Source organism: Equus quagga, chromosome 19, assembly GCF_021613505.1.
Source record: "Equus quagga isolate Etosha38 chromosome 19, UCLA_HA_Equagga_1.0, whole genome shotgun sequence".
In the NCBI taxonomy this organism is placed as follows: domain Eukaryota; kingdom Metazoa; phylum Chordata; class Mammalia; order Perissodactyla; family Equidae; genus Equus; species Equus quagga.
In genome coordinates this window covers 15,595,619-15,618,832 of record NC_060285.1, presented here as the reverse complement: position 1 = coordinate 15,618,832, position 23,214 = coordinate 15,595,619, and the positions used below count along the sequence as shown (strand labels likewise).

At 41.2% G+C, this 23,214-nt stretch overlaps 1 protein-coding gene across 1 annotated transcript; it reads left to right on the top strand.

Annotated features, from left to right (window-relative positions):
• Positions 1-832: 832 nt before the first annotated feature.
• Positions 833-23,214, top strand: PWP1 (PWP1 homolog, endonuclein). The gene is made up of 15 exons (XM_046646597.1): positions 833-1,033; positions 3,227-3,285; positions 3,413-3,597; positions 4,905-4,990; positions 5,091-5,187; positions 7,865-7,975; positions 8,843-8,973; positions 9,592-9,653; positions 16,522-16,618; positions 17,268-17,329; positions 18,447-18,558; positions 20,249-20,339; positions 20,435-20,556; positions 21,902-22,007; positions 22,855-23,214. The coding sequence occupies exons 1-15, from the start codon at positions 962-964 to the stop codon at positions 22,962-22,964; spliced, it is 1,503 nt and encodes a 500-aa protein (XP_046502553.1). The 5' UTR covers positions 833-961; the 3' UTR covers positions 22,965-23,214.

The window sequence follows — 23,214 nt, the reverse complement described above, 5'->3', positions numbered from 1 at the left end:
CTTTGCCACCAATCTTTCCACAGAGCAGCTACTCTCCTGTTTTTGCCTGCCTGTCTCAGAGGAAGCTCAGAGAGGGCAAATGACCCAGACAGGGTCTCACAGCCAACAGAGAGACCAAAACCAAGATCTTTCTGGGATGTTAAGACTTTCCATTCTAAAGTCCTCCAGCCACTGACGTTTTCTAAAAGGTGACTCTGACCTTAGCTGAAAAGCATGTCACAGTAGATTATATCCAGGATCTGGAGTTACACTGCCTGGGTTCATATCCTAGCTACACCACTTACTAGCTGTGTGACCCTGGGAAAGATAATTATTGTTTCCCCATGTGTACAATGGGACTAAGACCTCCCACACAGCATTAAGAAATAACCACGTTTATAAAAGGCACTTAAAATTGGCACTATATAGTAGTGCCAAATGTTTTAAGGTGAGAAAGTAACATCCAATAACGTAATTAAATGAAAAGGCGATGGTATCTCCTTAAATGACAAATTCGTTTTGGAGAAGGCTTTAAAAAAAAAAAAAAACCACCACAAATCGCTACCATTCGTCAGCTTGAAGTCTATGGCAAAATAAGGGTGGGTGGAAATTTGCCCCTGACAGATCCCTACAATTCTCATTTTATTTCTTTTACTTATTGGCTCCACGAAGCCCGACAGACACCATCACAAGCGAGCCAGTCCTGAAAACCCGATTCATGCCACCCCACGGAGCACAGTCAGTCGCACGTGGATTCCTCTCCCGGCTGCTTCCGCTTACAACTCTTTCCCCGCCCGCTTCCCTTTCGGCGCCTTCGGATGACGTCAGAGCGGGCGCCGAAGCCGCAGGAACCGGAACCCGCGCCTGCGCTCTGCCCCGGCGGCAGCCCTTTGGACGCTCCGAGCGTGCTGGCCGGAGGGCGCGGGCGTCCCAGTCCTGCTGCGTCGAGTCGGTGGCGTGAGGCGTCCTTGAGCTGAGGACCATGAACCGCAGCCGCCAGGTGACGTGCGTGGCCTGGGTCCGCTGTGGCGTGGCCAAGGAGACGCCAGACAAGGTGAGGCCTGGTCGCTCGGAGGAGGGGGAGCGGCTTCTCCTGCAGCATCCTCGGTCATCCGGCCTGGGAGACCTGGACCTGGAACGCGCGGCCCTGGCCTGCCTGCTGTGACTGGCGGGGGTGAGGCCAGCTGTGGCCTGATGGTCGTGATCGGGCTGCGGCTCCGAGGGTCTGGGTCTCCGGGGGCTGGGGAGTCAGGGGCTGCGCCTCCTCACTGCCCCTTCCCCCAAGCCCAGCCCCAGATACGTACACAGCTGGAAGGGGGCCGGGTGTTGCTCGGAGTGGGAAATACACCCAAAAGCCTCCTTGACGACACCATAGCTTCACCACCCCCCAGTGCGTCTCCAGGCATAACGGGAAAAGGGAGCACAGAGGTGAAAACTTCACTTTCCGCTCCTCTGCGCGGTGCTGGGAGGAGTAAACTGGATGAAAGCTGTAGTGTAGGAAGACTGATGTGGGGGCTACACTGTCCTGAGGCTGGGAGCTGATTGAGGGATTTCCTGCGGTAATTCAAGGGAGATGTTGATGGGACAGTTGAGGATGAGAGGTAAATGTGACAGATTATGAGGGGAAAACCTACAAGAGTTGGAGAGAGTCCTGTAGCAGAGATGAAGATTACTTAAGTTATTCAACAGGTACGTCTGAAGTGCTTTCTGCACGCCAGGCATTGTTCAGGGTGCTGGGCTAGGCATGAACGAAACAGAAAAGGCCCCTGCCTGTACGGAGTCCTCACGTGGTTATGTGATTTGTCGGTGGGAATAGATGCCGTGAAAGAAGTGAGGGGGTGGGGAAGTTTGATTTGAATGTAACTGGGCCGGTGATGACAGAGATAAGAAGGTGATAGGAACGGTGAGGGGCTCCCTCATGAGGTTAACAGGAATGAGGGATTAGAATAGCGCAGTAAATGTAAATTCCACCGGGGCACACGCTGTTTCATTTGTGAGTTTTCTCTGGTGGTTGGCTCACAGTAGGCACTCAATGCATATTGATAGAATAGGAACAGAAAATTATTTAAAATGATTGAAGGAGATAACAGCTGTTATTAAAAAGGGACGTACAGCCTTTAAAATTCTTGAGGAAAGTGATTTCCAGACGTTTCTACACATTGGAATCACTTGGGGCACTTCAGAAACTACTGATGCCTGCGCCTACTCCCGAGTATTGTGGTTAATTGGCCTGGAGTGTAGCCTGAAATTTTTTTAAAGATCCCCCAGGTGATTCTAATATGCAGACAAGCTTGGGAACCATTGCTTGAAGAGTTTATAGGAAGAAGAGATTGGATTTAGACTGAAATCCCAGAAAGGAAACTCAGACCAATAAGAGAAACTAGAAAATAAGTATCTTTTAATTAAACTTAAGAACCTTTAGTTTCTGGAGGTGTCCAACAGTGGAAGGTCAGCGCTCAAGAGGATTTCCATATTTCTGGAGGCATTTTAGTACAAACTGGGTGATTGATTCACTCCTCATCAGTCAGCAGGCCTCCCTCCTGTGGGCCGAGCCCAATGACAGGTCGGTGTCTGTTTTCCAGGAGCTGACAGTTTAGTAGTGATAGGGGTGTTTTTAAAGGTACCAAAGCATTGATTAGGTGAGGGAATGCCCGTTTTGAAGTAAAGAGAGTGACTTCAGTTTTGAAGAGGATGCCCAGTAGAGAGTCTTCTAGGCAGCTGGAAGAAATGGAACTGCAGAGTAGGGCTAGAGAAGGGAAAGTCTGGAGTAATCAGTTCAGAGGTGGTAGTTTTAGTCTTGAGAATGAATGAGCTTTGCAAGGAAGTGACACCCTGGTGAGGGAATTCTTGGCAGTGGTAACAGGGGAAAGAGCAGAGGACCAAGGCAAGGGTGGGTCTGTTTAGGAATACCCACAGGGAAGATGGAGAGAAGTGGCCCAGAAGGAGTCAGAGGAATTGGAAGAAAATGAGATGGGCCCCGACACAAGTCAGTCTTTTCTGAAGAGGCTGGAGAGAGGTAGAGTAGACTGAACATGATTTTTGAACAGTTTCAGGTGGGAAGGGATCTTAATTGTAAGGACCTGTAAAACTCCCTTTACGTTAAATTTAGAGAGTGTGGACTGATAATTTGATTCTAATGATGTCGCTTGAAGTTGTATTTTACATTAGTTTGCAAACTGCTTTTTAATTTAAAGACTTCTAATGATTTCCTTAAATATATCATAATGGCATGTTTGCTCTCTCATAGGTAGAGCTAAGTAAAGAAGAAGTAAAACGTCTCATTGCTGAAGCAAAGGAAAAATTACAGTAAGTTTAGGAATGTTGATGTCTGTAGTAAAGTCCGGAAGAAATGCAAGTCTTAAATAACGACGACAAGGCGGTCTTGTTATTGAATGGTGCCCTTTGGGTGACTTATTTTCCTTTGTTTACATAGAGAAGAAGGTGGCAGTGATGAAGAGGAGGCAGGTGATCCTTCAGAAGATGGCATGCAGAGTGCACGTACCCAGGCACGACCAAGGGAGCCCCTGGAGGATGGCGACCCAGAGGACGACAGGACGCTGGATGAGGATGAGCTGGCTGAGTACGACTTAGATAAATACGATGAGGAGGGCGACCCAGGTTAGAATTCACTCACTTCTGCTGGTTTTTAATCCCAAACTCAGTGCATGAGATCATGCTTCTAGTGTTCCAAAGCTTTACTCTGAGATTTTATTGTCCTTTATGTCGGTCAAATAATCTGGCTCAAGGCTTGAGCAGACAGAACATTTCCTAAACTAGTTTAGAAAATAAACTCTAACCCACTAATCTCAAGATCTAAAAAAAAAAAAAAAAAGTATATTTTATTACAAGTAATGAGTATAATAATCTATAACTCATTTTTCTTTATGCGCAATAATGAGAGAGGAATTATTACCTCCGTTTTACAGAAGAGAAAACTGAGGCTTAGAAAGATGGACTCACTTTGCCAGTGTCACATGGCTGGTGAATATGGAGCTGAGTTTGGAGCACTCTCTGGCTCTAAAACCTTCGTCGTTCTTGGTGTACTTCATTAGCTGCCGAGGATAGTGTTTTCCATGGGACTCTGGGTTGTGGGCCCCTCACCTTGCTACTGTCCTGCTAGGACAGAGTGCCATGGGAATACAGAGAAAGGAAGGGTTAACCCAGCCAGGAGAAATGGCCTTCAGCCGCAGCTTTTTAATATTCTGCACACCCTGCAGATTATTGGTGCTCTCTCATCCAGTAGAAATTCTCTTCTCTGTTGCCTATCAAATGTTTAAGACCTATTAATCCCGACTCTTTAAAGTAGCTTCCCCTAACAATTAGGAGTATTTTCCTTTTCCTGAGTTTTTTGTTACTCATTATTACTCTCTGTCACCCTTGCAGATGTGTCATAAGAGAAGTCTATTTTCAAGTAAGTTTAGTAAAAAAGGCATATAATACCCTGTTTCAGATTCATAAGGCAAGTTATTAGCACATCAACTGTTCTAAAAAATCTTGCAGTAGAGAAACCTGTTTAACTTTGTGAAACCCATCACTTTTCAGTTTTATTTGACCGGGCAACCCTTATTTATTGTGTTGATTCCAGTGTTTTAGGGTAATTTTATTTCCAGGTCCTCAAAGCCACCTCCCTGTGGCACTTCTGAATGATTACAAAGAGCAAGCAAGAGAATCTGAGCAGAGTTCTAATATTTCCTAAAAGGGAGTTTCCTTGGAAGATTGTGAATTCCAAGACTATCAGATATCCATTCCAAGGTCAAATATAAATGGCTTTTAAACTTCTGTTTATTACCCCCCACTATTTCCTTTCCCAACTATGGATGATCCACAATTAGTTATGAAATAGATCTAAGTCTAAAGATGGGATGCCTTAGAAAAAAAAGCTTCTGTCAAATGACTTACTCATTTCAATTTATGAATTCTTGTAGATACTGAAACTCTTGGTGAATCTCTCTTGGGCCTTACAGTCTATGGGAGTAATGATCAAGATCCTTATGTGACTCTGAAAGATACGGTAAATATTTACATAGCTTTTCTCATTGTGCTCCTTAAGTGTCTGAAAAGCCTTACCAGACGTCTGCTTCTAGTTAATGACGTTTTTTCTCTCCACTCAGGAGCAGTATGAACGTGATGATTTCTTGATTAAGCCCAGTGACAATCTCATAGTCTGTGGCAGAGCTGAACAGGACCAGTGCAACTTAGAGGTGCATGGTGAGTGAAATACATCCCTTACTAAAATGTTCTCTCTTTAAGTGATATTAAAATAATATCCATAATAGTTACTATTAGGAATTTTTAGGCACCAGATCCTGCTGTCTCTCATTTAAGTTGGTTACCAGCCTACAGATTTCCTGATTATTGTGCCTGGGCATCTGTAGTCTTGGTCACTTTGCTGCCTGACTTTATTTATGGAAATAGGTCTCCTGGAACGTTCTAATAGGGGTTTTTAATCTTAAACATTTTTGCCAGTTTTTCACTTTTCCCTCTATTAGAGAAAACCTAGAAGTAAAACTATGAAGAAAATTGGAGGAAAAATGACAGTCCCATTCCCCTGAGGTGACTTGTTACCCTGGGTTTTTACTCCCGTCTCTTCTGGCTGCCTTTTTTTATGTGGCGAAGATGATACTCAATAGTTGAGATTTTATCCTGCTTTTTTCACAGTCATCTCAAATATTTCCCCTTTTGCAAAACATTGTATTTTCATGAAAATTCAGCACAGAGGGCCACATTTCTCTTTTGGAACCAAAACATCTTGGTCAGCTTTCCCAGCTCAGAGAATGTTTGCACCAAAGCCAGAGGTGAATGCTTTCAATCTGAAGCAGGCGTTGATCGGAAGTTTTCTTTTTTATTTGAGTTTTTAAATCAGATATGTTTTAATGTTGATATTTATTAATTCAGCAAACATTATTTGAATGACTGTGTTCTTAAAAATAGAGCTTCGAAATGTCTGGAATATCCTGCGTCCAGGTTTTCCCTTGTTTTCCTGCCTCTCCCTCTGCGCACACATCCTGAGGCCCGTCCTTCCTTGCCGAGACACTCCCCTTCGTCAACAGTCTTCTGTTCGCCTGTCTGAAAATTTTGAAGCTGTAAAAAGATTTTAGGCTAAAGCCTTTTATTATGGGAAACACACTTGCAAAGTTTGAAAATTAAAACCTTTAGGTTGAATGTTTATTGGCATCCTCTGGGTTACTTTGTCGCTCATTCTGTTTATTGGCTTGGATTTCTGTAACTCTTCAGGTCTTCAAGGCTGCCTACAGGAAGCCCATAGACAAGGCTGTTTTAATCCTATGGCCCATTGTGATCTATTTTTAAAATCAAAAAGGCTTTTAATAGCATACTTCAATGTGAAGTTATTCTCCTATCTTTGAACTTTTTTTTTTGGAGGAAGATTAGCCCTGAGCTAACATATGTTGCCAATCCTCCTCTTTTTGCTGAGGAAGACTGGCCCTGAGCTAACATCTGTGCCCGTCTTCCTCTACTTTATATGTGGGATGCCTGCCACAGCATGGCTTGACAAGCGGTGCATAGATTTGCACTCATGATTCGAACCTGCAAACCCCAGGCTGCCAAAGAAGAATATGCGAACTTAACCACTGCGCCACCAGGCCAGCCCCTGAATTTTTTACGTATTTCAAATGAAAACCATTTTGGTGAAATTTTTAAAAGACCGATTCAAATTTCAAAAATTGAAACTCATTACAGTTTGTCATGATTGATTTTTATATATTCTTATATGAGAACTTGTAGTCATTCCTTTGAATTTAGTATCAGAGAGGAGTTGAGAAAGTAAAGTAAAGCATTATATTCCTACTTCCTTTTAAGTTGGGTCATTAAAGATATATTTTATTTGGTGTGAATCTCGAAGTTATCCGGCATATCTGTATTCAAGTATAATTTCAAAATTGCATTCTAAAGCTGATCTGAACGTTGATCTGACATGGTTAAAAGAACATTGTTTTAAAGTATTGTCATCATTTTATTTAAAATGGAAGCTGAGTACATTGACCATGGTTGAGGTTCTTGCAGGATCACAAGCAAGCCGTTCTGACGTGCATTCTCATTGTACAGTGATCAGTGAGATGTGAATCACTGTGCTCAAACATTACATGGAGTCTCCTGATCCCAGGATCTATCCAGACGCAGAGGGCTGAAGAATTAAAGAAACCCTTAGCTCATCTTATCATTGCTTCTTTCTAATAAAAAGCATATTGGGGGGAAATTTCTGATTATTTGGGCTCTATTTTATCAGTGTTTCACTGTATAATTTTTTAAAGACTTTTTAGTCATTGATTTTAACAATATTTTAGCTCTTTACTATTATAACTGTGAATGATAAAAAGATAATTCTTTTAGTTGCCATATTCCAAAAGAATGTTCTCAAGAGCTTTATTTGTTGTTGGTCTTCATAAACTTTTTCTAAATATTAAGTCATTTTTGACAAGCATTTATATTTCTAAATATGAGTTATTTCTCTCCAGTGCTGTTTTCTGTTTGTTCTTCCTGACTTAGAACCAAAGAGACCTCTAAAAGATAAAATAATATTGAAGTTCTCCTGATGGAGACCTTATGAGCAGTTGTTTTTTGTAAGGAGTGAACCAGAAGATAGGAGCACTTCAGCCTGGGAACATGCGGTGGAGTCTCCAAGCAGATGTCAGCTCTCTGTCAGTGTTCCTAGTTCCTTTTGGGGCACACCAGCTGATGGGACTGTAGTAGACATGCACAATTTCTACCTAGTGGTATCAACTTTGCGTTTTCCTTTTAATGTCATCAAGTTTGTCTCACTTTAAGCGTGTGGCTCCCGTAAATTTAATAGGGAGAATCTGTTCTTTTGAGTGCGATGTGATTTCTTACTCTGATGGAGTAAAGTCTCTTTTCCTGATCTTTCCAGTTTATAATCAAGAAGAAGATTCTTTCTACGTACACCATGATATACTGTTGTCTGCATACCCTCTGAGTGTGGAATGGCTCAACTTTGATCCTAGCCCAGATGATTCTACTGGTAATTAGAAAACTTCAGATTGCTCAGTGGTTCCTAGTCCTTTGTGTTTTTCCTAGCCTCATACGTTATGTATTCTGTGTGAATATTTTCAGGATTATTGATGTTTTATGAAGTTAGTTATTTTAAGTTATAGTTATATAGTTTTTAGAATGCAATCACTTAGTTGTTTGGGGTCTGTCTCCAGACTTTAGATAGGCTAAAGAGGCAGCTGCTCCACTGTCGGCAGAAGGACAGCCTGAAAGCATTTTGGGGGCTGCAGAACCGTGTGCAGGTCTCATAAAAACCTGGTATAAAATGGCGTGATGTGTCTGTGTTACCAGGTAGAGTTTAGTGGCATGACCTCTTTCAGAAAACATCAAGTAAAACCAAAATGAAGAGAGAATTAGATTCTCAAGTTAGTCTTTTTAGCCCCAGCTGCACACTACTAGTTGCCCCTGTCCTACTTCTTAATGAGGGTAGAAACTAATAATACTCTTAGCTTATATCTCATTTGCAAAGCTTGTACACACTCATGATCTGCTCACATCCTCACCCTCGCAACAGGGTGTGAGGGCAGAAGGTGGTTTTGTTCTCATTACCTACGTGAGGACTTTCCGGCTGAGAGACTGAGCCCCCATCACTCCAACTGCACTCTGGGGACCAGCAGCACAGCATTGGCATCACCTGGCAGCTGGTTAGAAGTGCAGACTTGGGGCCCCACCCAAGACCTGAAACAGAATCTGCATTTTAACAACACTCAGATGATGTACACACGTAGGAAAGTTTGAGAGAAATTGCTCTAAGCCATTACTCAGTTAATCTACGGTGTGATGTATTTCATTGGAAGTTACTTTTTTAAAATCGTAAATACGTCATTTCCTCCTGTAGGAAATTATATTGCTGTGGGGAACATGACCCCTGTCATTGAGGTGTGGGACCTTGATATAGTGGACTCGCTGGAGCCAGTCTTCACCCTTGGAAGCAAGCTATCAAAGAAGAGGAAAAAGAAAGGAAAGAAGGTAAACAAGTCAACAGATATTTAAACTCAAATGACAAACAGAAATAAGCTTACTAGGGCTGGGGGAACATCGGCTTTTTCAACTAGACACTTTCGGTGGAACAGGAGGGGTAGTTAATGAAGCTACTGTAGTTCCTAGCTTTGAAAAGCCATTCAAGGAAAAAGTGATTTCTGATTGCATAAAGCTCCGTTGGCACCTTATTCATCCTTACCAAAACAAATTACTCAGGTTATAATTCTCCTTTATACATAGTAGCTATTCACTCTGATATACTAGTTTTGAGCTTTAAAAAAATTTCTATTTAGCCTTTAGTACGTTGAATTCTGAATATCTGTGTTTTAATTCCTGTAGCTTTTTAAACTTAAATGTGAGGGGGATTGGTATTTATAGAATTACCACACCTGGATTAAGAGCTACTCTAGTTTTCTTCCCTGCAGAAAATATTCACCATGAATCTAAAGTGACGGGGACAAGTTGTTTCTTTCTCTGGGTCTTCAAGTTTGCTTAGATCAAGACAATAATCTTAATATTTAAAGAATCTTTCAAATTAACATACGATTTTATTTTGGGAGGGAGATTTTAATACAAAAAGTAATTAAAATCAAACAATTATTACAGAGTTCCTCAGCAGAAGGGCATACTGATGCAGTCCTGGACCTTTCTTGGAATAAGCTGATCAGGTAGTAAGCACTAACATTTGAAGGATTGTTAAAGACCGTAACCATTGTGATTTTACCTCCTGCCGACCCCTGTCTCTCCGTGTTGTGCACTGTGGGTCTTTGTGTGTGTGTCTTATTTTCCCTTCCTCCAGCATACGCTGCTTGAAGGCAGGAGCTCGGCTGTCTGTCACCTGGCATCCCCTACATCACCTGCCAGCTCTTGGCTTGCTAGGTGCTCATTACATTTGGTGACCGAGTGCCCTTCTCTCCAACATCACTGGAAAAAAACTGTCCTGCAGTGCCAGAGGTGCAGGAGAATTGTGTTTCTTCATGGAAGACATTTTTCTCACTTTTCAATTTTCACAAAATCTCATCCACATATTTTTTATTTAATTGTGAAATATACATAACTTAAAATTTACCATTTTAACCCGTTTAAGAGTACAGTTGAGTGGACATTGTTGCACATTGTTGTGCAACCGTCGCCACCATCAAACTGCAGAACTTTTTTTATCGTCCAAAACTGAAACGGTGTACCCATTAAACAATAACTCCCCAATCCACACGGGCCCTAGTAACCACCATTCTACTTTCCGTCTCTGTGAGTTGACTCCTCCAGGTCCCTCATATAAGTGGAATCATACAGTATTTGTCCTTTTGTGACTGGCTTATTTCACTTAGCACAAGGTTCATCCATGTTGTAGCATGTGGCTGAATGATATTCTGTTGTATGTATATACCATATTTTGTTTATGTATCTGTCAGTGGACACTTAGGTCGCTTCCACCTCTTGGATGTTGTGAATAATGCTATTATTATCCACATAGCTGTGAATGAATAACATGGATATGCAAGTATCTGTTAGAGCCCGTGCTTTCAGTTCTTTTGTGTATATACCTGAAAGTGGAATTGCTGGATCATATGGTGATTCTATTTTTACCTTTTCCTCCCACATTAAAGTTCTCATTGTATGAGGCTTAAGAATGAAAACATTAAAAAAACCCCAAAAAACTTCTGAACACAACGCCAAGAAGAGCACTCCAACAAGAGTAGGAATCAGCAGAGGACATGCATTTTGTTACTGGGACCATTTTACTAGAAATCAAGGTCCTCACTTGTAACAATGTCAACAGGTTATTCCTCACCATAATCCTAAATTCCATGCACCAGAGTATGGGAAGTATTTTAAGTAACATTCTGCATCTTTTCAGGAAAGAAAGGAGAAAGGAGAACCAGGGTCTAAAATAAGATTGAGAAAGAAGAGTTAAGGAACAAAGAATGTGTGGCATTGAAGTCAAAGAGATTGACTGTAATTACCTTTTTGAGGAACCGCCATACTGTCTTCTGTAGCAGCTGCACCAGTTTACATTCCCGCTGGCAGTGCACAAGGGTTCCGATTTCTCCACATTCTAGCCAACACTTGTTACTTTTGGGTTTTGTAGTTTTATTCCAATAATAGTCATCCTCATGGGTGTGAAGTGGTATCTCATTGTAGTTTTGATTGGCATTTCCGTAATGAATAGTGATGTTGAGCATCTTTTCAAGAGCTTACTGGCCTTTTGTATATCTTCTTTGGAGAAATGTCTTTCAAGTCCTTTGCCCATTTTTGAATTGGGTTGTTTTTGTTGTAGTTGAGTCGTAGGAGTTCTTTATATATCCTGCTAATTAATCCCTTATCAGATTTATGCTTTGCAAGTATTTTCCCCATTCAGTGGGTTGCCTTTAACTGTTGATAGTGTCCTTTGCACAAAAATTTTAATTTTGATGTGGTCTAGTTTCTGTTTTCTTTTGTTGCCTGTGCTTTGTGTTATATCCAAGAAATCCCTGCCAAATCTATCGGCATGAAGCTTTTCCCCCAAGAGTTTTATAGTCTAGCTCTGAAGTTTAGGTTTTTGATCATTTTGAGTTAATTTTGTATACAGTGTAAGGTAAAGGTTCAACTTGATTCTTTTGCATGTGTCGTCCACATATTCTTTATACTTATCTTTAAACAGTAGTTACCCAAAAAGGCCATTTTCCTGATAGCATATTTGGTTTGAGGGGCTACTAAGGCAAAAAAGGTAAGCATTAGGTAAAGTACAACTTATTTGAGGAGTAAGAACAAACTGGATACCCAACGCACATTTTCTTAGCATTTCCATCACACTGGACACTTGGTGATTGTGAGCGTCCTGAGGAGAATCCCAGAGTGCTAGCTTACCAAAGGATTTCCTGTGGTCTTGTTTGTGTTCAAACCTCTTCAGAGTTACAACAGTGTGGGGAAATGGACCTGGGAAAGTGGTTTAGGTTAGTATTTTCCAAACTTAGCTGCAAATCGGAATCTACTGGGTAACCTTTAAAGTACCTGGGCTCTAATCTCCCAGGATTGAGTAGTAGATCGTGAGCACTTCAGATCATGCCAGCTTTTTTCCTACTCAGTGAATTTCAAAGCTTCCACCATTTAGTCCTATATATAGGTCATAATGTCTCAACTCCTTGGCATTTCATAGATTAAATGTTCATTTAAATTCCCAATAACTAGTTTATTTATATACAATGCCTGCCAACAGCAAAAAGTTAAAATTTCCTAGTACATTTTTCATCCTAGTCATTCCAAAAACATCTGAGATTCCTTCCACATTAAAGTTCTCATTGTATGAGGCTTAAGAATGAAAACATTTAAAAAAAAAAAAAAAACCCCAAAAACCTTCTGAGCACTACACCAAGAAGAGCACTCCAACAAGAGTATGAATTAGCAGAGGACATGCGTTTTGTTTCTGGGACTAACAGGAATATGTGGTGTGTTTTTCTTTTTGTTTTGTTTTTTTAAGTTTCCCAGGTGACGCAGATGCTGCCAGGCTATAGGCAGGTGTTTGGGCTTTGTCTGAATTGGGCCTGGTCCTGACTAATGGGCAGATGAATGAGATCGAATAATAAGTGTCCCAGGTTTTTAGGAACCGCTCTTCCTCACTGTCACAGTAATCACATGTGCTAAATTCTTCTCATATAGCAACTGTTACTCTGAGTAACTGAAAGTTCGTTCCAGCCCCTTATCAGTATTCCAGCTGGTTCATGAGTTCCTTTCCCCGGCCACACTTCCCTAGCTCCATTTAGACACTTAGCAGCCCCTGTACTCCTTTCCTGCCCCCTCTGCAGCCACATCTCTTTGACTTCAATGCCACACATTCTTTGTTCCTTAACTCTTCTTTCTCAATCTTATTTTAGACCCTGGTTCTCCTTTCTCCTTTCTTTCCTGAAAAGATGCAGAATGCTACTTAAAATACTTCCCATACTCTGGTGCATAGAATTTAGGATTATGGTGAGGAATAACCTGTTGACATTGTTACAAGTGAGGACCTTGATTTCTGGTAAAATGGTCCCAGTAACAAAATACATGTCCTCTGCTGATTCCTACTCTTGTTGGAGTGCTCTTCTTGGTGTAGTGTTCAGAAGTTTTTTGGGGTTTTTTTAATGTTTTCATTCTTAAGCCTCATACAATGAGAACTTTAATGTGGGAGGAATCTCAGATGTTTTTGGAATGACTAGGATGAAAAATGTACTATGAGGGGCTGACCCCGTGGCCGAGTGGTTAAGTTCGCGCGCTCCGCTGCAGGCGGCCCAGTGTTTCGTTGGTTCTAATCCTGGGCACGGACATGGCACTGCTCATCAAACCACACTGAGGCAGTGTCCCACATGCCACAACTAGAAGGACCCACAACGAAGAATATACAACTATGTACTGGGGGGCTTTGGGGAGAAAAAGGAAAAAAATAAAATCTTTAAAAAAAAAAGAAAAGAAAACCAGCTACCGAACCATTATAGTGGGCAATGGGCCATCTTGGTGGTACAGAACTACCAGACTCCATGGAGATGTGTACAAGCTGCTCTTTTAGGTCAACGACAACGAAAGGCACCAACACTATGAGAAAAGAACAGATATAAAAGAGGAAATAAACTCAATGGAGTTGCCAAATTTATAAGAAAAAAAAAAATACTATGAAATTTTAACTTTTTGCTGTTGGCAGGCATTGTATATAAATAAACTAGTTATTGGGAATTTAAATGAACACTTAATCCGTGAAATGCCCAGGAGTTGAAACATTATAACCTGTATATGGAACTAAATGGTAGAAGCTTTGAAATTCACTGAATAGAAGAAAGCCAGCATGATCTGAACAGACGTGATCCTCCTAAGAGCCCTTGCATGTCTCATTGAAACGTGAGTTATGAAACTGAAAGTAGTTCATATAATGGACATAACTTCTTGAGGAAATAGTATCCAAAAATGAACCTGTCAACATTTTATCTTAACAGTATGTTGGTTTTCTGAACAAAGACCTTACCGTCACTAATGACTTGATTCTGTGTCAAGCTGTTTTAAAGCTGGATGTTGAAGAATGAGTTCCAGTGTCAGGAGTACGTGTCTGTATCTTTACAGGGAGAAAAGGCAGGCAGCTGACGTTTGCCAGGGGCCTGCTATGCTCCGCTCACTCAGCCAGGTACCTGCATAGCAGCCCTTGGAGGTTGGTTGTATCCTTCTCATCAGCAGGCAAAGAAGTGTGACTGACAAATTTTAAGTCTTACAGCTAGTACGTGGCAGCACCAAGCACCCATTTCAGGTTTCCTGGCTTGAAAGCCTGTGTTCTGTGGTAGAACTACAGTTTTGGCACTTAATCCCTAAGAGGTAGGCATACTGGTTTTTTCCTGTTAATAGCATTTAATGCTTTTAAAAAAAAAAAGTTGAGATATAAATTCACATATAAAATTCATTTTTTTAAAAGAGTTTATTTTTCCTTTTTCTCCCAAAGCCCCCTGGTACATAGTTGTGTATTTTTAGTTGTGAGTCCTTCTAGTTGTGGCATGTGGGACATCGCCTCAGCATGGTCTGATGAGCAGTGCCATGTCTGCACCCAGGATTCGAACCAGCGAAACCCTGGGCTGCCGCAGTGGAGCGCGCAAACCTAACCACTTGGCCACGGGGCCGGCCCCTAAAATTCACTCTTTTAAAGTGTACAACTCACTGGTTTTTAGTATATTCACAAAGTTGTGCAACTGTCACCATTCTCTAATTCTGTAACATTTTCACCAATCCAGAAAGCACTCCACGCCTATGAGCAGTCACTCCTCGTCCTCCTGTCCCTCCAGCCCCTGGCAGCCACTGATCTACTTTCAGTCTCTGAATTTGCCTATTTGGGAGATTTGCTAGAAATGAAATCATACAATATGTGGCCCTCTGTGTCTGACGTCTGTCGCTTAGCGTAATGTTTTCTTTTCTTTTTGGTGGAAGATCAGCCCTGAGCTGACATCTGCTGCCAATCCTCCTCTTTTTTTGAGGAAGACTGGTCCTGAGCTAATATCTGTGCCCATCTTCCTCTACTTTATATGTGGGATGCCTACCACAGGATGGCTCGTCAAGCAGTGCCATGTCCGCACCAGGATCCGAACTGGTGAACCCCAGGCCGCTGAAGCGGAACATGTGCAGTTAACTGCTGCGCCACTGGGCTGGCCCCTAGCATAATGTTTTCAAGGTCCATCCATGTTGTAGCATGTATCAGTGCATCATTCTTTTTTATTGCAGAATAATATCCCCCTGTATGGATATACCACATTTGTATATCTATTCACTAGTTAACGGACATTTGGGGTTTTTTTGCCTTTTGTCTATTACGAATAATGCTGTTGTGAACATTCATGAAGAAGTGTATGCATTGGCATACGTTTTCATTTTCTTAGGTATTAAGAGTGTAATTGCTAGATCACACAGTAGTCTGTACCATTTACATTCCCATCAGGAATGGAGGAGGGTCCCAGTTTCTCTACATCTTACACTTGTGATTGTCTTTTTTATTGTAGCCATCCTATGACTATGAAGTGGTAGCCCATTTTTTGATTTTCATTTCCCTAATGACTGATGAGGTTGAGTTCTTTTCACATGCTCATTGCCCATTTGTATATCTTCTTTGGAGAAAAATCTGTTCAGATCCTCTGCCCATCTTCTAATTGAGTTATCTGTCTTTTATATATTCTAGATACAAATCCTCTATCAGATACATGATTTACAAATACTTCCTCCCATTCTGTGGGTTGTCTTTTCACTTTCTTTATGGTCAGTTGCAACATGAAAGTTTTTCATGTTGATGATTGTCCAATTTATCTGTTTCTTTTTTTGTTTATGCTTTGGTGTCATATGTAAGAAACCATTGTCTAACCCAGTGTCATGAAGATTTATACTTGTTTTCCTCTGAGAGTTTTAGACTTTTAGCTCTTACGTTTAGGAGGTCTGCTATCTATTTTGAATTACTTTTTTTGTATAGTGCAAGGTACGGATCTAATTTCGTTCTTCTGCATGAGGATATCCAGTTATCCCTGAACCATTTGTTGAAAATACTGTTCTTTTCTCCATTGAACAATGGATAATCTTAGTGCCCTTGTTAAAAACCAGTGACCATAAATTTTATTCTCTTAATCCTTATGCCAGGACCACATTGTTATGGTTACTGTAACTTTTCAGTCAGTTTTGGAATCAGGAGCTGTGAACTTTCCAACTTTGCTCTTCTTTTTCAAGATTAATTTGGCTGTTCTGGGTTCCTTGCCTTTCCATATAAATTTTAAAACCAGCTTGTCAGTTTTCGGCAAGAGTCAGCTGGGACTGCTTGGATCTGTAGACTGCTCTGTAGATGGCAGTGTGTCTGTTTTAACATTTGTCTTCCAATGCCTGGACGTGGGCTATCTTTCCATTCATTTAGATACTCTTTCTGTTAACAGTCTTTTATAGTTTTCAATGTGTCTTAAATTGCTTTTGTCAAATTTATTTCTAAGTGTTCTTTTTGATGCTGTTGTAATTGGAACTCTCACAAGTAATGCTTTTGGTTTTTACAAGATTACCTGACTTGTTTCCTCCCGTTCTCAGAAATGTGCTGGCAAGCGCATCAGCTGACAACACTGTAATTCTGTGGGACATGTCCTTGGGGAAACCAGCAGCGAGCCTTGCCGTACACACAGACAAGGTATGGTGATTTAGTGGATAAAAAGGATTCTAAAAATATGGCACAAATATTGGCTGCAAATAATCACAAACATTTCTATACGGCTCTTTGCGAATTACAAAGTGCTTTGACATGCTCTCACTGGATCTGCACAGAGTTTTATGTGATCGTTGTAATTACCCATCATAGAGATACAAAAATGGGTGCAGAAAACTGAAGTGATTAGGACCCTTAGTGCTTTGTAACCTGTTGACAGAGGCTCCTAAAAAGGGAAAGGGGGTGTCAGTCACCAAATAGAGTGAAAGAACGTAACAGATCCATTCTCATCGAACTCGGGGATCTAACGTGCCAACGCACGCTGTGGGACTTCTGCGGCGTGTGAAGCTTCCTGGAGAAGTTTGACCCCTCCTCTTTTTCCTGTGAATATATTTTAACACATGAGGGACATGTGTATTATGCCAAACACATTTTGGGGAATGATGCATCATATATTCAGAAATAGGTTTTGTCCTTCTGATTATGCAGTACACTTTATGTTTCTTTAAATACTACTAAGTTTCAAAGGGAAAAATTTATAGGAACACTGCCAAATTGATTCTCACCAAATATTAGGCAGTTTTACCAAAACCAAACAAACATAGATCTGTTCATTTATGTTTCCTCCTTTTAGGTCCAGACTCTGCAGTTTCATCCGTTTGAAGCACAGACTCTGATTTCTGGATCATATGATAAGTAAGAAAGCATTTCAGGAATTATTGCTGCTGTTTTTATCCTCTTGAACTAATTCAAAAAGTATCACTTTATGCTCAGACAGACTATGTTACTGAGGCGCCTATGTGTTGAAATTTTTATTTTTGTCCTTTTCAACTCTGGTCCTTTCAGTCTGCAAGATAATGTGGGTCTGTCATAATATAGTTCCTAACTAGCAACTGCTTTGATTTTTAGAGGGTGTATGAATTCACCTTGCTGTGAAACAGGCCATCCCAAATCAGTGACTTAAAACAAGAAACATTTATTTCTTGTGCCTCTGCAAGAGTGAGCTAATCTAGGCTGGATTCAACTGGTAGCTCTGCTGATCTTGGCTTGTTCAGGCTGGGCCAAGGCGACTTGGCTCTCCTCATGTCTCACATCCTCCTAGGAGCAGTGGGCTAGCCCACACATGTTGTCATGGCGATGTCAGAAGCTCACGCAGTTACGAAGCCCTCTCGCGATGTAAGCTCAGAACTAGTGCCTTTCTGTCTTCTTCTCTTGGCCCAAACAGATCACACGGGGGGGGGGAGATGAACTCTTTCTTTATGGGAAGAACTCCCACCTCACTGACAGCGTGGATGTAGGCAGAGGTGAAGAATTGGGCCCACTACCGTCCAGCACGGGGGGTTCCAGTCATGGGTGTACAAAGAGTGATATGTTTACATTTTTAGATGGAATTCATGCTAAATTACGAAAGTGTATCCACTGGTTCGTCCAACACAGTAACCTGCTGGTAGAGAGTAAGTGTGGCCAAGACTTGGGTTTTCTGGCTCTGAGCACTGCCGGGAAAGGAGAAATTAGAAATTGTCCTGGTCTTTTGGAAATAGAGAGGATGCATCTTATCAGTGGAGGATTCTGCCTGGAGAAGGTCAAGACCACTGTGACATCCAGAGCCACCAGTGCCTTCAAGTGACAGGATCAGAGTCCCTAATTTGTGGAAATCAACTCATCTTTTCCTCTTTATTTTAGACCCTTAAAATAGGCTTTAAATAATTGGATCTTGACTTCACAGCATTGTTTTCTTACCATTTCGTTATAAACTTAAAGCCTATAGGAGAACTGAACTCTTAAAACTTGAGCTTTGTCTGAATGTGTCCAGGTCAGTGGCTTTGTTTGACTGCCGCAGCCCCGAGGACAGCCATCGAATGTGGCGGTTCAGTGGGCAGATCGAGAGAGTGACCTGGAATCACTTTTCACCGTGTCATTTTCTGGTAAGACTATGCATAGTATTATTTTGCTAATCCAGGTTACTAAGGACTTACCTTCTTTAATTCCATTATAGCGAGAGTTTCTAAAAAGAGTCTCTTTTTCTGTACTAACAGTGTGATGTCCATATTTGAATTTTAGGGTAAAAAAAGTATTTTTAACAAGAACAATGGATCAGCCACAAAAAATACATGTAAAATGATTTTATACATGATGAAAAACATGTAAATGATTTTGCTAATTCCAACCATTCCAAAGTCTGCCACATTTTATTTTAGTTATTGATTTTGATCATTTTGTTAGTATGTATTTGAAATATTAAGTATGGTTAATATTCTTTTGATGTTTTTTTAATGGTTAAATCAGCCCAAGAAGATATCCTTTTATTTAAATCCTAATACTTAAATGCAGCTCCAGTAATGAGAATGGTAGCATATTTAGTTAATATAGCACTATCTCCCAGTAGGAGAAAAGTAAAAGATTTTTCTGTAAATACCCTTAATGTCTGTAGGATGACAGTTTTCCATGCAGCACCCAAAGATTCCACTGATGTTTCAGTCCATGGAGAAATACAATCTCAGCTTTCATCCAGAAGGAAAGATTAATTAAAGAAATTGTGATTTCCTAATTGTCCTAATGTAAATATGTAGTGCTTTTTAATTAAAGGAAAGAGTTTAATTAAAGGAAAGAGTTCTTTAAAAAACAGCTTTCTTCAAATACATGGACAGTTTTAATCACGTTCCTGCCCTGACTCTGAGAACTCCTGCCCTAGCTCTGCACAGACGTGCGTGCGATTCCAGCCGAGCTGCCTCATGCCGGCTTCCACTTTACAGTTATCAGGAGTGAAGGCTCAGTTGTCTTTGGATGTTGTGTTGCACTTGGCTCTATTCCCTGAGGTTATTTGCTAACCAACGGTCCTCGGTACTAAAATCACAAATATGTAGGGAAATAGGGAGTAACCACAATAAAACGGTGTCCCTCCTGCCCTCCAGTCTCACATGCAGAGACCCCTCGTCTCCTATTTTTGTCCACGTCCGCAGCCCAGCCTTCACCACTGCATCGGTTGTCATTGTTCCCTCCCTTTTTCCTGTACTGGCTGTTGCTCTCAGCCTGTTTAAAGGCTCAAGTCTCTCTCTCTCTCTCGACTAGGTCTGTCTTCTAATATCTTTATTTCCTCTCCCTTTCTTGAACATCTAACAACCACTGTAATCTGCCTTTCAGTCCTCATCTGATTGAATCTCTGCCCAAACACTGACGTCGTTCATTACGCCTTTCTTCAGAAGCCCTGTTTCCTGGCTTCCGTGACATTCTTCATCATCCCTTCTCCATCTTTGATTCTTTCTTCTGTGAGCCCTTCCTCACCCTGTGCCTTAAGTGGCCATGCTCTCCAGACCTCGGCCCTCAACACACTGCTCTTTTGATTCTGCACTCCCAGGGCACGTCCCCTCTGTTCCCCCGGAGTCACTACCATCTCTGCTTCCACATCTCTAACCCCGGTGCATACCACTGCCAAAGCTTCACACTCATAGCCAGCTGCCTAACAGACGTGTCAGAGGCGGCTCATCCGCAAGTACATTTTGAATAGCTCCTCAGATAAGTCAGGTATAGAGCTGCTTTTCACTGTGACTTATACTCTTTACCCATTGCTAAATACTGTCGTCTAGTGTCACCTTGCCTGTCTTTTACTCTTTCCAGGCCAGTACGGATGACGGCTTTGTATACAATTTGGATGCACGTTCAGATAAGCCAATTTTTACACTTAATGCACACAATGATGAAATCTCTGGTGAGCAAGAATAGTGTTGCGTTTCTATTAACTTCTGATGAAGTAAATCTGTATTTCAAAGTGAGAATCTCTGAACCAATCTTACCTGCCTTTAGGTCTTGATCTAAGCAGTCAGATCAAGGGCTGTCTGGTGACGGCATCAGCAGACAAGTATGTGAAGATCTGGGACATACTAGGAGACAGGCCGAGTCTGGTTCACTCCAGGGACATGAAAATGGTAAGAATCTCCCTGAGCACCTTTGTTCTCTGTTTTCTGTTTCTGACCTGTATTGTTTGTCTTTGTCTAGACATGATTGCATTAAAAGATATGGATTTGTTGGGAAGTTAATTGTGAGCTTAGTCAAATTTGGGGGGTGTTTTAAGACTTAGGACAGTTTTGGGGGAAATCAATGACTATCTGGTTCCTTTTCCAATTCACATAATTAACAGTTGCTTGGTAAGAACAACAAGGATGGGGGGAGGGTTTTCTAGGACACAAGTGGAATGGCCACATTTCTTTACCCTAAAATCAGGGCCATCCCAGGAAATCTTGAACCTTTAGGACTCTAGCTGTTGGGGTCAGTTTATCTATCACTACCTCTTTGCATGACTAGTTCTAACTGTACTGAAGCTGATTATAGTAGCAAATAATTTAGAAATAACTAAAATTCATTCATTCAGCAGATATTTATTGAGCACCGAGTGTATGCTAGGCACTGAGTTATGTACATTACAGAGAAGATTGCACAGCTGTTTACAGTGGTGTGTGCGTGAATATTTAGAAAGGCAGGTTGCACAGGCAGTTTTTATAGTACCATCTCATGCTTGTATCTAAATGCTTAAGTGCTCATATTTAAATCTAGAAGACCATAATCCAAAACATCAACACTGCTTATCTTGCTGAGTGATTTTTATATTTGTTTATATTTTCTATAGTGCATATGTGTTATCTAGTACTAAAAATGTAAATGTTAAAAAAGAAAAGTTTAAGGGGCCGGCCCAGTGGTGCAGCGGTTAAGTTCGTGTGCTCTGCTACAGTGGCCTGGGGTTCGCCACTTTGGATCCGGGGTGTGGACCTACACACTGCACATCAAGCCATGCTGTGGCAGGCATCCCACATATAAAGTGGAGGAAGATGGACACGGATGTTAGCTCAGGGCCAGTCTTCCTCAGCAAAAGGAGGAGGATTGGCAGCAAATGTTAGCTCTCGGCTAATCTTCCTCAAAAAAAAGTTTAAAAAATGACTTAATAGTGATCTCTGTTATCATCATCATTGCTTTAAAAGGAGAATTAAAGTTTCTAGGAATACTTAGCAGATTAGATTTATTAGGAAAGCCTTAATAGGATGATAATGGAGATGAGAGGCCTGAGTGGTCAGAGCGTGCAGACTCCTTACAGGACGTCCATTGTGCTGATATTCCTTCCAACTTAACTGAACTGCCTTTGCTGGAGGCTTCAGAGATACTGGGGAGTTGGTTTTGCGTAACCATTCAAATCATAGGTTCTTGTAGACAGAAGTGAGATCACGATTAGGGTGCTCTATAAAGACTGAAATCACTGACTTTCTATTCTATTCTCCCCAGGGTGTTCTCTTCTGTTCTTCCTGTTGCCCTGATTTGCCATTTATTTATGCCTTTGGGGGTCAGAAGGAAGGGCTTCGGGTCTGGGATATAAGCACAGTCTCTTCAGGTAAGGATCTTAATTTCCTGCTCTCTGAATGACTTCTGTAAGGGCTAACACAGAACGTGTGGCTTGAATACATCAGGTAGATAGCACAGGTGGATCCAGTGTTCACCCTGTGCTGTAGTCTGCTTAGGAAGTAGACAAGATCAAGTGTAATTTGGAAATGTTCATGTTCACAAATTTGGTCTTCACACTTTAAAATATCTTTGATAAAATTTGAATTTTAAAATGGAAAGATCTTATGGGAAAGCTGAAAGGAAAGACAGCATGAACAGCCCTCCCCTTCTCAGTTCCCAGTGTCAATAAATCTGCCTTTTCTCAACAGAATCCAGCTGTACTGAGGCCAGTCCCCTCCCTCAAGGGAGTCTGGCTGCTTATTTATTATTTTGAGGTAGTCTGGTTGGTCCTACGAACATGGAGGATATAGTCCCACTATCTGATTCCTGAATCTTACCTCCCATGTAGAAAAAGGGTCCTAAATCCAAAAAAGTTCTCTGCTGGTCATGATACAGAGAAAGATGAAAGAAAGAAAATAGGAAACAGAAGTAGAATAAGGGAAGGATGGAGTCACAGAATAAGGGAAGGGATGGGACACCTGTTATCAAGGTGGATTAGATAAATCCAGGACAAGGTAAAGAAAGTACCCAAAAAAAGTGAGTCAGTTTAAAACATAACCTCATTCAGAACATTAACTTGGACTTCTGAGTTGGTTACTTACTTTCCTATTTATAAAGCTTTAAATATATGTTCATAAAATTCCACCCCAGGGTAGAGAACCTCATTGGTCATTTCTACATTTTAGTCTCTTAATTCTCTGATCTGGTAGTTTCTTAACTATTTATTTGTGTTTTAGTAAATGAAGCATTTGGAAGACGAGAGAGGCTTGTTCTCGGCAGTACAAGAAATTCATCTATTTGTGGCCCTTTTGGGAGCAGGAGCTCAGACATACCAATGGAGTCTTAAAGAAGATCATACATTTCCTGTTTTGTTACTGTAACTGTTTTAAAAAGCTGCCTAGAAATGTTCCATGTGTAGCTACAGCCATGCAGTGACTCAAACAAAATACTGCCTGACATTCCTCTCTGCAGCTATGGTGGCAGCACAAACAGGGCTGGTCTTTGTGCTCACCTTTTGAGTGTGTGGTATAGAGAGCTCCTGTTGCATTTCTTGGAAAGGATAATAAAAAAGGTTTCTAAAAATTCCTTAAATATGC